Below are 14,279 nucleotides of genomic sequence, written 5' to 3' on the forward strand. Positions count from 1 at the left end.
CTTTCCTTGCAGCTACTGCATATAAAAAGCAACAAGTACCTGACTGTCAACAAGAGGCTGCCTGCCCTCCTGGAGAAGAATGCCATGCGTGTGTCCTTGGATGCAGCTGGGAACGAAGGGTCTTGGTTTTACATTCATCCCTTCTGGAAGCTGCGGAGCGAGGGCGACAATGTACGTCAATCTAAAATTAAGAGAGAAACAGTGCATTCCGAAAGACAGTAATTCCTAATGCGTGAGAGAATTCAGAAAGTACAGAGAAAGGAAATGCAGTTTTTAATGCACACATGTTTTACATTAATATCTTTAATAGCTTAAAAGCATTTATTTATAGTATGAACTGTGGTTATGAAGCATGAAAACAACCAAGCTCAGATTGATTTAAAATCATCTTCCAGCTAGAACTAGTGTGAAAGAACTTAACTAATCCTAATATTGGTGGAGTCTTTTACAAGAGAGGCAGTGTTTCCTAATTGCCTGGTCAAAAGGGAGCATGATTGTAAGGGGAAAGAGAAGAGCTTAAGAATTGTTGTCCACCCCTTTGAATTCATAAGATTAACTGAGTCGTGATGATACTTCATTGGCTCTTGGGTCTGCTGTTTCCAGTCCATCCATTTTTTCAAAAAATATTTATTTATTTATGCTTAGAAAAATTGGGGTATAGTTCAGAGGTTCAGTGGGTTAGAGCCTTCACCAGAGACAGAATGGGGAGCAGAACAGGTGGATCTACTGAAATACACTGCTAAGGGGAGCATCGGGTGAGATGGGAGAGGTCTGCTGCGCCATCTGGGTCAGCTACCAGGCTGGGGATCAAACTCGGTTTGTAGTGGTGATAGTGCTGACACTTAACCCCTAGGGCACCAGGGAGGCGCATGCATCTTAATAGATGTTCAGTGTCGGAGGTGCTGACATTGGTACCTGCTTGTTGATGACACTATGCTATGGAATACATGGTGCAGCTTATGGCATGGACATCTTAGTAGTAGCTAAAATATTTTCTGCTACTTTATAAATGAGGGAAGATAAAAATGATGTGAAATAATTTGCTAGGATCGGTGGTTTGATATTTTTGTGTGTGATGGACAAATAAGCAGTGATATTCTCTAGGATGTGGGAGAAGCTTACTGACCGCAGCTGACAGTGAATCCTGCATGACCTTCATAAATAGAGCGCCTTACGAATATTGGGTCAGGTGATGAAGAAAAAAATAGCTGAGATTTTTGAAAATTAACATTATAAATTCTAAGCAATATAAAAATATAATTATTCTGATGAGGTTTTCTTAATCACAACTTTGATTACATTTAAAATTTCTTGACTTAGAGCTGTCTTCTTTTATAGTGAATCTAATTTTCCAGTGAATTTTGACTTCAAGTTCAGTTCCACAGGATGCGAGCTTCCTGCTTTAATTTGGTTAATAAGTTATCTGGTGACACCCTCTTTCGGTAAGGCTTGGGAGCAGCATGGCATGCAGGAATGTGATGCACTTCTGTCTTGTGAATTCCTTAAAAATTTAGGAATACTTTTTTTTTTACTCCTTCTGGCATCAAATATTATGTGCTGTGAGCATGATATATATTTTAATTTCAATGCATCGTTAATTACAATCAACTCTCAATTCTTCAGGGACCCTTTACATGGTTTGTCAACCATATGTCCTCTGATGTCCTTTGGTGTCATTCCTCTGGCCACCTCCCACCAAATACAGTGTCCCTGTCTTTGAAAGACTTAACCCGGTCTCAAATTCTGAAGGGATGAAATGAAATGATTGAATAAATTGGGATCTTTAGATTAGCTGTGGATTTGTTAACTTATCCTGTCTTGTTTACCCCTTCAATCTGTTCCTTTTCCTGCTCAGAAACGCCTTTACAGGGTCCACAGAGAGTTGAATGTAATGAACTATTTCAAATAATTACTTGTACTGGGGGTGAAAACCCCAACCTACCACCCAAACACCCATCTTGATGAAGAGGAACGGTGTCATTGTCAAGTGCTCTGGAGATACCCTCCTCCCGAGATGTGCTCCAGAAAGCATGGCTTCAGCAACTTTCTATGTTGCTTTTTTGCTGAAGTAGCTCAATGTCTTTGCTCACCACTGTATAGCTCTTGTATGTGATTAAGGTTGCTGTGGAAGCATTTGCACACCACACCCCTATATCTGCCATATAAATATTGTATTGTAACCCTCACTTTCTCCCTTAGAAGTAGGTAGCATATTTCTGAACTACAAGCCCACTGTGTATTATTGAAGGCATTTGGAAAGGCTATCACTTCATGACTAGCAGTTTCATTTAAACACATATTAAACTAAGGAAGAGGATTACAAGATTCTGAGGACTTTTAAAATTATGTTTTTAAGTCAGAAGGAGAAAGACAAATACAGACAATTTCCCTCACATAGGTGGACTAGAGAGAAACAAAGCAAAGGAACAGACAAAGCCAAACCAGCAAGCCCTTGAAATCTGACTGCAGAGCAGAGACTACCAGGAAGGGGGCAGGGAGCAAAGGGGGCAGGATGGGGGCTTTGGTGTGGGGGACGTGGTGGAGTAACATACATCCGCAGAGGTGCAAACCTGTACCCCTAAGATGAGCAATGTTTTAAGTCAGCATTACCTCAATAAGCACAATTCAAAGAACAAAAGAAAATATTTTTTCGACAGTTTATTAAATTGTGATGTTGATTGTATCTAGCAAAATGATTGGCTACAGAATGAAATGCGAGAATAAACCTGCTGGTAGTCTGGGGAGAGAAGTGCTCCGTCCTCAGCAATCAGTGGTTTCTACCCTGATTGTCGGTCTTAGAGGATTGTGGGACAGGAAGTTTTTTGAGAAAACAATAGGTTCATGGCTCCCTTCTCTTTCACTTGTCGGGTCAGCGCCCCTGGGGCAGTCTTGACCCGCACAACATTCCTCCTATGATTTGTATGATTGGACATTAATTTTTCCTTTTAAGTGTTGATTTAAGAAGACATTAGTTCTTTGCCATGGTGGTAGGTTTAAAAAATTAGAAAGGGCCAGCTATTTTTTTTTAATTGAGTTTTAATCAACTCTTAGAGAAAGAGCCTTTTCATAAAGCAAGTTGATTTTGCTATTTTCCAAGTCTGGACACCTTGGACTCTAGGTGAGTCTAGAACCTGGCATTTATACAATCATGTTCTCTTCACTTCAGATGAAGGGCAGTTGATACTGACATGTGTTACTCTTCATTCACAGTCAAATCCCAGCCTAAATCTCTGTGGCAGTTACACAGAATCAACAGGAATGCTTTTGGAATTGCTCTCCGCTCTGCGCTAGGGTGAAGGTTATGTGGCGGAGCATGACCTTGCCCTCGAGTTCTGCATTCTCAGGAGGAATTTCACCCTGACCCGGGGTCCCATGCTATATACTCCTCTGAGAAAATCCTCAAGTCCCATATTTACCAAGTTGTCTAATAAGGTGTAGACTCCCTGAGTAAAAGGTCTGTTTCTTGCACACTTTCTCACTTTTCCTGGCACCTCTTTCTGTTCTTTATGTGGCCTAGGATTGTGAGCCTGGCTATTTCATTTGCAAGCTCTCCTCAGCTTGGCCAGTACAAGTAAGCACTGCCAAGAACAAGAGGAGAACCTGGAAATGAGTGGATTAATGCTTCATTTTCCTGTGAATACTAATCATGAACCCTTGGAGTTTGAAATATTTTAGCTAAATGGCTGACCCTGAATGGTATTTTGAACTAAATATAGTACCCAACTCGAAGCTTACAGGCAACTGTAGCGACATAGTAGCTATTCACCAATGGCTTGAGGGGCATCCAGGAAATGCTTTTAATTGGAAAGTTATAGCTAAAAATATGTCATTATCTTCAGTTACTGGTGAATATTTACATGCTGCAGACAAGGATGGCACAGTAAACCAAATCCCCTTATTCTTCAGGAAGTTGAAAGACCAGGTGTACCCCTGGCAGGATGTGGGTAACTTCGCAGCCTTTACTGTGGCTCTGAGGCTTAGAACTACTGTGGTGTCACGTGCAAGAAAGTGGGGTTTGTCTTCTGAGGGGATGTTGGAAATACATTTCTGTCATGTTGATCTTCAGTTGCTTTTTGTTTGTAATTTAAAATAGGTACCAATTCATGTTTAGAAGTTAGAAACAGTGTAAAGACACATTGTGAAGTGATTCTCCCCAATTCTCATTTCCTCCTTCCAGTTAACCTCCTGCCAGGTAACCAGGGCACACACTCTGACTCTCTGCCTCCTGAGATAGCCCAGCTTTGTTCCCTCACACTCTCTCACTTAACACTGTTTCTGCATGATCTTTCCTTATCTGTATACAGAAAGAGTCTGTGGTAGGTCTTGGTGAGTCCCGGCATTTGTCTGATCTTTGCCAGTGAGTGATGGATAGAGACCAGTCCTGTAAATGACAGAGCTGTTTCTGCAAACCGAAGATCACCTTGTGCTTGACTAGTGAGGTTGAGACTATCATGCTTGAGTTTCCCGATACAGTTTGTGACAGCAGTACTATAGATGAATTGTCAACTCCTACATCTAAAAAAAGGTTAATTTATATTGAAAATATGGCATTGCATTCGTTCAGTGTTGGTCTAGGTTAAAACACAGGGAGAATTCCTGTTTATTTTTTTTTTTTGTTTGAATCCTAACTTGTTTTACAATTACCTGTCAAACTAATCTCTTCCAATATTCCATTTGGTATGAAAAATGCAAAGGGAAGGCAGTGGTTTTCATTTCTGAGATGATGAACAGTTCTATAGATAACAGAGTTGGTACTACAGTAACAAATATTAGAGCAGAACTTGACCACAAAAGTGATTTTCATAACTACACAATTTAACGCTATCCATAAGAAAGCATAACTTAATATCCTCACAATTTGAATTGTGAATAAATTTACTTGAAGATAACATTGACATTGTTGATGATAGCATAAATAAAAAAATCAGCTGAGGCTTAGTTCTGTAGAGCAGTTTTTATTAACTGATTTTAATTTTTATTTAAAAGGAACACCAGGTTTAAGGAACAATATTCGTTTTGGGTGTTTAAGATAAAAGTGAGTCATCTGTCTGAGGCCCCAATAACAACAAACTTTTTTCTGCAAGGTCATACCTATTTTGCATTTCCTATATTCAGTCCAGCTGACATTAGCAAGTTTAATAAATTTCCAAGGTTATGGAGGAGATGTGCCTTTACTCCCAGAGATATTACAAATATTTAAAACCACTCGCACTTGGAGTGGTTCTTTGTGTAGACAGATAAGTTTTTGTGGCAGACACATTTATTCTCGCTTCTATGCTCATGGCATAACCTGCTACGGAGGGGTAGTGACCTATTTATCAATGGTCAGAAAGCTCTCTTTGAAATGGGAGACAAATAGGAAAAAGATCTACACTAGCTTAATGAATCCAGACTGACAGTCACTGTGAGACATTATGGGATCATTTGTCAGAAGACCTTTTGCCTCAGTGAGAAAAAGGAATGGAAATAAAATTTGTATGGGGGATGGGTAGGCCAGCTGTTAGGTCAATAGCAAGGAGTTCTATGTAGTTATTTTTAGCTTCAGTGATAGCATCCTGGATCCATGCAGCATCTCAAATGCGATTTATTTCTGATTTCTAGATTGTTGTAGGAGATAAAGTTGTTTTGATGCCTGTGAATGCAGGACAGCCTCTACATGCCAGCAACATCGAGCTTCTGGATAATCCAGGGTGCAAAGAGGTAAGTTCAGGAGGAAAGGAATTTTCTCTTGAGAGATAAAAAATCACATAGTTTCTGTGTTATTGTCCTAAGTGTAATTCTACTTAAGTTCAATCATTTTCCTCAGGTAACTTCAGGTAACAATTAGCTCTTACTATTTTGAAATAGTCCTTTGAATATATTTGTGATCAAAGTACATTGTCCAAAGCTGTCCTCTTACACCTTTTTACTGGGGAAGGAATGACTTCTGGTATAATGTGGAATCTGCAGTGCTAATTTAACATTTTCTTGTTGCTAGGTGAATGCTGTTAATTGCAACACTAGCTGGAAAATCACATTATTCATGAAATATAGTTCCTATCGAGAAGACGTGCTAAAAGGAGTAAGTGTGTGCCCCCTAGGACATTTGCTGGAGCAATAAAGGTGGTCGCATTGAACTTCTTGGTGCAACACCTGGGTATACCACCCGTGTTCTTAACTTGGCACATTGACTGCAAACCTTATCCTTGTGGGGAGTGCTTCTATAACCCTCCTCACCCACCCCATATTTTGAAATGTCTAAAATAATTACAAACCAGGTAACAAACAGGAATGTCTCAAGTACCAAAATCAGAAAGAGCCCCTTTTCTCTTGTCTATTTGTTCAGACTTGGGTTGGAAATACACTGTTTCTTGATCTGTTTTTCTAGGGCGACGTTGTTAGGTTGTTTCATGCTGAGCAAGAGAAGTTTCTGACTTGCGATGAATATGAGAAAAAGCAGCACATTTTTCTTCGCACCACCTTGCGCCAGTCAGCTACTTCTGCCACGAGTTCCAAAGCACTCTGGGAAATAGAGGTGAGTTGGGGCTTTCGAGCTCAAAGTGCTACGAGTCACTAGGCTGTATGTTCTTACTGTTATAGGCATCCTTTATAAGAATCCCCTGAAATAATGATTATTGTGAACCAACTGTATCCCTTCATTGGTATGACTGTTAAAGTCTCTCTCTCTCCTCTCTCCCTCTCTCTCTCTCTCTCTTCATCTATTCCCTACCCACCCCCCCTTCTCTCTCTCTCTTCTCTCTCTCTCTCTCTCACACACACACACACACACACACACACACACACTCACTCTGTAAGTCCTGGTACATACAGGATTTTGCTTTTTAAAAGTCCATTGTAAAATGTTGTTAAGAATAATGAGTCACTATTGCCCTCTACAAGCAGTGTTCCTTAAGTTGCATCTTGATTTAATGGACCTTTAGGCTTATTGATTCTCAACCATTTAAAACCCATCATTCCCCTTTCACAGTGTGCTGTGACTTTTAATTTAATATCCTGTATCATCCTGCTTTAAAATTAATAAAAAGCCTAAAATTTAGTATAAAGAAGGAATGAAAGGAAAGTAACGTATAAAAAAATAGTATGTATTGCAGCATGTAAATAAGTGCTTTAGGAGATAGGCTATTTATCTGTCCTTGATGACTATATTTGGACTTGAGGAAAGAGGGAGAAGAGAAGGATCAGGAAACATTTTATACATGTGCAAAAAAGTGAAAACGCCCTCAAATAATTACTGTTAGGAGAAGTAATACAGAATAGACCTATTTGTTTATTGGTTTTTAAAAAAGGGAAATGACCATAATTGAATCTGTAAAAACATGACAAATCATATATAGATTATTGAAATGGAGAAAGTGAGCAGGTATGATGTTTATGCAAATGAACTGAGTCTTAATTATAAATGCAGCATCCAAATAATTCAAGTTATTATACAACTTAGAGATAAAATGCTACCCCAAAAAATCTTCTACTGGAAACCTCACTCCATGTTGTGGTGCACTTTTAGTCTCTAGCTTGCAGGAAAGACTCTACTTTTCAACAAATTTGAAGATCATGTCCTGCAACAGGTGACAGGGACTTGAGAAGTGGGGAGAACAACCTCCCCAAAGCCTTGTATTACTCTTCCTATAAGTGTGCTTCTCCGCTTCCCATATCACAGTGAGACCCAGTAATCCCCGCATAATACAAGATTAAAACAGACATTTACACAGTTTATTTCTTGTGTTAAAAAGATTTTTTAAATATAGGGATAGCAATAATGTGAGCTCTCATTTAAGGGCTTGAGTAATGAAATACAGTGAGTTTCCTGCCTTTCCTGTAGCTCTTGTGAATATTTACCATTCATTTTATAAATTTTGCTGTAACTGAATTGAAAACCTTCCCAACAAAATACATAGTTGGAAATTCAGTAATGCATTAGGCAGTCAGACTGGAGAGGGTGAATAAATTATTCAGTAATTTTGAGGTAATGTCTGATTTCATTTAATCATCCCTCTTTGTATGCATTTTTTTTAAATTGTGGGACTGCTCAGGTAACAATTTGATGTAAGGTCTTCTTTGTATTGAAATATTACCCATTTATATTTGTGGTAGGTAGCTCAAATATTTCTAAAAATCCAAGAAAAGGGAATGTTGCCTTATACATTTTACACCATTATCCTGATACTGAAATGAAATGGAGACAGTAGAGGAAAACTGCAGAACAATATATTTCCTTATGAATATTGATACAAAAAGAGCTTCAGCAAAATACTAGCAAATGAAATTTAGCAAAACATTACGTATTGCTACAATGCACGGAGAGGGTCACCTCAAAGCCCCCAGACTTACCCATTCTAAATAGGTTCTGCCATCCACCTCATTAAGACAAAACATACTCTAGTGTGTAAGACATTTAATAGAAAGGAACTTTAAGACAATTAGTGTGCAACAAAGAAAAGACAAAGAATATGGTTTCCAAATCAAGCAACCAGTTACCCATCCCTCATGGGTAAATGTCCAGCCAAACAGGGTTAGCCCAAAGCAAGGCCTGAAAGCTGCCACAAGTCTAGAGCACCTTTCAGCAGGGACCCAGAGAAAAGGTCAGAAACAGCCAGACAAGTCTGGAAGGAAAAGAGCAAAATCAAAATCAAAGCTGCCATTGTTAACCTCCCATGGTCTCTCACCCACATCTGTTTCAGCCAGTCCAAGGCCAAGAAGCAAGCGCAGCTTCTTCACATGTCTCTCCACTCCATGTGCCTCCTCCAGGTCTCCTTTTTGATCCCCATCCTTCTTCCTTCCTTCTCCAGTCTCCTCTCTAACTTCTTCTCCTCCCTGCTCAGCTCCACCTTCCCTTGGGTGGGGCAGGGAACCTGGAACCTCCCCTTTTCCTGGGGCCCACCATGTTACATACAGTATGATCAGGTGGGGTTTATCCCAGGTATGTGGGGTTGGTGATGGGACATTGAAAAGGCTTGGCTGTGGGATGTTTCTCTGTTGTGTGCTGTGTCTACCAGGCATGAGTCAGGAAGCCTGAGCATCAGGTATTTCAAGCAGGGAAGTATATCCAATAGGAAATGAGGCTTCAACATTATTAGAAGGACTGAATCTTTAGACCTCTCTTTGGGGTGTTGGGGCTCCTTGCCTACCCCTCTCTGGAGGCACCTACCTTGGCCAGATGCTACACCTTTTACTAGAACCTTCTATTTTCCTCTCTCTCTTTTTTTTTTTTAAAGATTTATTTATTTATTTATAGAAGAGCCAGGGTACAGGCCAGATGCATGGGAGGCTGAGAGGATTCACCAGAGACAGAGTGGGGAACAGAACAGGCAGACTGACCAAATACACTGCTGAGGGGAGCAGCGGGCGAGACAGGAGAGGTCCACTGCACCATGTGAGATACTCGCCAGCTGGCTGGGAAAGAACCGGCACTGCAGAGGCTGCGGACAGCTTCACAGTGCTGCCCTCAACCACCTGCGCCACCAGGGGAGGCCCTATTTTCCTTTCTAGAAGTGTTCCTTAGGACCCTGCTGGTTTGGGATATAGGGGAGCACGGGATACTCCGAAGGTGCCCCAGACAATACCTACCATGGGGTGAGCTCTCCTGTGAATCGCAGGATATGTAATATCTTGGCCCATTAATGCCAAAAGCATCCTCCAAAATCACTTCATTGTGGGGAAACACACTCCCTTTCCTGTCTACACATTGTCCCTTGGAAGGAGTCTTTCCTGGTTAGACCTCTCTCTAGTGTAAGGATAGTTTTAGCCTGGGATTCATGTTGGTTAGCTGCAACTTATTTGTGTATGCAAACTCTGTGTGTGTGTGTGTGTGTGTGTGTATGTGTGTGACAACCTATAGATTTTTCACATTCTCAAAGGTGCCTGTACCTCCCCCAAAGGAGTAACAGTTCAAACATTGATGAGATCACAGTAGCTGGTGTGATCAACGAAGAAGTTTGATTTGAGAAGTGGTCTTTGAAAGATGGGTAGATTTTAAAGTCTCAGGGAGAGTGTTTTTATAAGACTTCATCTCCTTTGAAGTGTTTTTATAATTAGTATGTTATTTGACCCAATGAAGTAGAAGACAGAAGCTGGAGTGCAGCAGAAGGCACTGGGAAGTCATATACAGTAGCATGCAGCCCCGGAGGCTAGGACAGGAGCTGCAGTGGCTGTGAATATTATAAAAAGAAGGTGATCTGTGGAGGGAGAATAATGAACTAGATTCCAGCCCCTCAGATATTTAAGCCTTGTGATCTTTAATCTTCACCGCAGTCTTGTGAATTAAGCCCATTTTATACACAAAGACGCCCACTTACCTATCTTAAGTTACTTGCTCTGATCCTAGCACAGTCATTGGCAGAACTGGGACTCTGGCATCATCTGACTTAAAACCTGAGCGTGGCTTCTGCACCAAGACACCCATCATAACCAGCTGTTTCTGACCTTTGGCTGCTTTTCTGTAAGAAGCATCTGGGGCAAGCCAGTTCAAGGGCAGGTATCAAAGGTGTTGGCAGTAAAAAGCACCCACGTGAAAGGGCCAAGATTGAAGTTAGCCCAGACTCCAGGCCTTGGCTTTTGGGTGTGCTCTCCTGTGCTTTCTCTGTGTGACTGTCTCCTCCTCTGGTTTCAGCTCTCCTGTCCTGAGAGAGGCTGTCTCATTGCCATACATACCTCAGCCTGCTCTGTTTCACCACACACTCTGTCCTTCCTGGCACTTGCCAGTCCCTTTTGGTTGAAAGCGCTGGTCGTATTCATTGCTTTTTTCCAGTTGCTTGACACTTACCAAACCTGTTGAGTAAGTGTTGGATAACAAGTGGGGAAAGCCCACCATTTCTCCAGTGTTGTCCTGGGACACATGCTTTTTTGGAGCAAGCTGTGCTTGCAGATGAAGGACGTACACAATGAGCTAGCTGTTACAGCTCTTGCTCCTTTATGGAGAGTTTCATCTTTTTGCACCTGTGCTCTCAAGAAAGCATTACATGTGACAAGACAGCATTCTAGAGGGGGCATGCCAGGTAAGCTCGTGGCCTTTACTTGCTGAATTATCTGTCAGCCCTTGTCGTTCTTTCTGTCTGTAGGTTGTTCATCACGACCCCTGCCGTGGGGGTGCAGGACAGTGGAACAGCTTGTTCAGATTCAAACATCTGGCCACTGGAAACTACTTAGCAGCAGAGGTAAGGCTAATGATGACAGTGCTGTTGTGTCTCTGACTCAAATGGCCAAACAGGCATTGGGCTTCTCCAGAAGATGGGTTTGTCAGGACAGTCACTATTGAAGTGTGATTATTGTTTGTCAGGTTGTGAATTGGCATGTAAATTATTCTTCAAATGTAAATGTTCATTCAAGCCTCAAAATAATCTTTCTCTTAAGATCTAGGCCTGCAGCAGAACCCTGTGGTTGGTGATGTAAGGACGATGGGGGTGGGATATGTGGTTTGCATCTCTGTGTGATGGCCAAGCATTTCTATTTAGCATCGTCACTCTGAGAATGTCTTCCCTGGAGACAGGATCAGCTCCTTGTCAATGTGGATAACCATGATGATGTCAGACTTGTCTCCTGTTGCCACCATTCCCACATGGGTGACTTTTGCGGTTCAAACCAGTGGAGTGGAAAAGATTTTCTTCCTGAGACATTGAACTGTCCTAGAACTGGCAATTCCAATGGTAAAAACCTTTGAAGATCTTTGTCTACTAAAGGCACTTGACAATCAAGAGAAAAAAAGGGGTGGGACAGATTAACTACATAGAATTTTAAGAAATTACTTAGTTTGATATCTCATTTAACAGTAATATTAACACTCATATTCAGATGTATGAAAATACTCAGTTTATTCTACTCTCCTCAACTCTGTTTCTGTTTTCCATCTTAGATTTTCTTCTGGGACTTTAAACTAGTATTTAGTCTTAGAACTTTTAGTGTTACTTATTTGACTTTTGGCTTTGAATGTGAGGTAAGGGAAGGAGGTGAGGATAAAGAATTGATGAGAAAAAGTGTGGAAACAAGAAATTTCTATAAATGTGTCAACTCCTGTCTACACTCAGTGCCATTATTTTGTCCTCTCTGCTAATCTGTCATAGATTTTTCCATAGTAGTTACCATCTGACTTACTGTACCTTTTGTTGTGACTTTCTCTACCAGTAGAATGTATACTCTCTGAAGTGCAAATACATATATTTTAACATCATTACTTAGTCCCCAAGCACTTTCAACAGTACCTGATACTTAAAAGCCTTTAATGAATATGTTTTTGAATGAATGAATGAATGAAGAAGCTTTTGAGACTATTATAAACTTAGAGAATGAGGGGAAGAACATTCTAGGATTTGTATCTGAATCCTGGATAATTAATCTCTCTAAGCTCCAATTTCTGGAAAATGGGGATAATCACAATATTTATCTAATAAGACTATTAACAGAATTAAATGAGGTTACATGCTTGGCAAAATTCTTAGCTTATAATAAGAATCCAGTAAGTGATACTGACAGGACTAATTTTTCCACATGACAAATAGGGATTAGGATTAGTGATACTGACATGATTAATTTTTTAATATGATAAATAGGGATTTTTCCTAATTTTATAAATATCTGATTCATTTATTAGTCTGTTCAACTAAGTAAGATACAGCTTTGGAATTTATACTATAAATGCTTTGCGTTGTTTATACTATAAATGCTTTGAAGTAATTTTTTGGCAAAGTAATACTTTGAAGCAAAAATAAGCAGTAGAGAATCTTGTTTGAAATAAGAATTAGAAAAGGCTATGTGTTTTATAAAAAATAAGAACTCGGAATTAAAATTCCCTTGAATTCTTTCTTATATTAGTGGTTCTTTTCCTTAATTCACTTTTTTAGTCAATGACTGTTTTAGCTAATAATGTTCTGTAGAAAACTGACATGATTTATACATTATTAGTTTTCCTGGTTAATTTCTATAATTAAAACTTGTATCGTTTGATACATTCAAATAATTATATTATCAAGAATGAAATGGTTTATTAATGATAATGAAAATCTAAAACCTTAGTACATTAATGAATTCATTAAAAACTGAAAAATAGAAAGCAGGTCATTCTTTGAAAGTCCTGTTTTTTTATTCTGTCTCCAGAGAGAACATGACATTAAATGCCAGATGCTATTTTGTCCTCTAAAGAATTTGGTGTATTTGGAAGATGTTTTCTTTGACCTTTTATACTTTTTCACGGTATGCTTCAAGATGGAGAATTTCAGTTCAGACATATCTGAAAATGGGAGACTAGGAAGCTATTTTCTATCATGTATAACAGAATAGATGCTTCTGTGTAGTCTTCTAACATCAAATCAGAAATCACCATCTCAAATACTGACATCGATAAATCTACAGGGAGGGGCCTTAAATTTCCTGTCTCAGTTGAGTGTAGACAGAATTTTTTTTTTATAATCACGGTTTTTTAAAATTTTTAAAAATTGTTTTGTGGGCCTCCCCTGGTGGCGCAGCGGTTGAGTGCTAGGCTGCAAGGCTGCCCGCAGCCTCTGCAGTGCCTGTTGGTTCCCCGGCCGCCGGCGAGGGTCTCACAAAAAAAAAACAAACAAAAAAATTAGTATATATTTTTACATCAGTCTTCATTTTTACAGTCTTATCTCAGGATGCTTGTCTTATTGGTGTAGAGTGTCCAGAAGTTTGGTGAAATTAGTGATTGTCATCTGTTACCACCACTTGATTAAAACATTGATTTACAATTTCATAACAGGTGGTAACCAGCTTCTGACAGCAATTGAAAGATGATTGTCCTTTTATCATTTGGCTTAAAAAAAATGCTCACATCTTATTTCAAAGACTTATTTGTCGCATTGAGGTGGGGCAGGGGTTCCCAACACTGAGTTGTAAATGACTAGCATTATTTGTTTTATTGTACTATACTCTTCTTCTTAGGTGAGAAAAATATCTCACTGGCTTTTGCTTATTTTGCTTTTTCAGTTTTATCTCTAGTATCAAGATATTACTTAAAAGTGAAAACATGCATCTGTGAATAAATATATTTGAAGTCAGCAAACATTTTCTCTAAGATTGCATGTCCTCTTTGATATGTGTTTCTTAGTGTCGATACATGCACAGCCAATAGAGAAGGCTGCGGGCAGAGAAGGAAGCAGAACACTGGGTCTTTACATCTTCTAGAAGTCCAGAGCTTGACTAGGGCTGAAGATGTAGCGATGATCTTCAGCATGGATGTCTCATCAGCAAGTATGGAGAGTGGTGGGATATGTGAAGACGGAGCCTTGAGTGTGTCCAATTTGAAGGGTGGATGTAAGATGGGAGACTTGAGA

The 14,279-nt window shown here is 39.7% G+C and overlaps 1 protein-coding gene across 2 annotated transcripts in view; it reads left to right on the forward strand.

Annotated features, from left to right (window-relative positions):
• ITPR2 (inositol 1,4,5-trisphosphate receptor type 2) overlaps window positions 1–14,279 on the forward strand; it is a 450,075-nt gene that overhangs the window by 90,232 nt on the left and 345,564 nt on the right. For both annotated transcript variants that reach the window (XM_037514200.2, XM_054696343.1), the window contains exons 5-9: window positions 13–171; window positions 5,602–5,700; window positions 5,978–6,061; window positions 6,368–6,514; window positions 11,055–11,150. In XM_037514200.2, coding sequence (XP_037370097.1) covers window positions 13–171; window positions 5,602–5,700; window positions 5,978–6,061; window positions 6,368–6,514; window positions 11,055–11,150 — 585 coding nt within the window. The remainder of the gene's footprint in view (window positions 1–12; window positions 172–5,601; window positions 5,701–5,977; window positions 6,062–6,367; window positions 6,515–11,054; window positions 11,151–14,279) is intronic.

The sequence above is a fragment of the Talpa occidentalis genome, unplaced genomic scaffold (genome assembly GCF_014898055.3).
Source record: "Talpa occidentalis isolate TD23 unplaced genomic scaffold, MPIMG_talOcc4v2.1 talOcc4.16, whole genome shotgun sequence".
Lineage (NCBI taxonomy): Eukaryota > Metazoa > Chordata > Mammalia > Eulipotyphla > Talpidae > Talpa > Talpa occidentalis.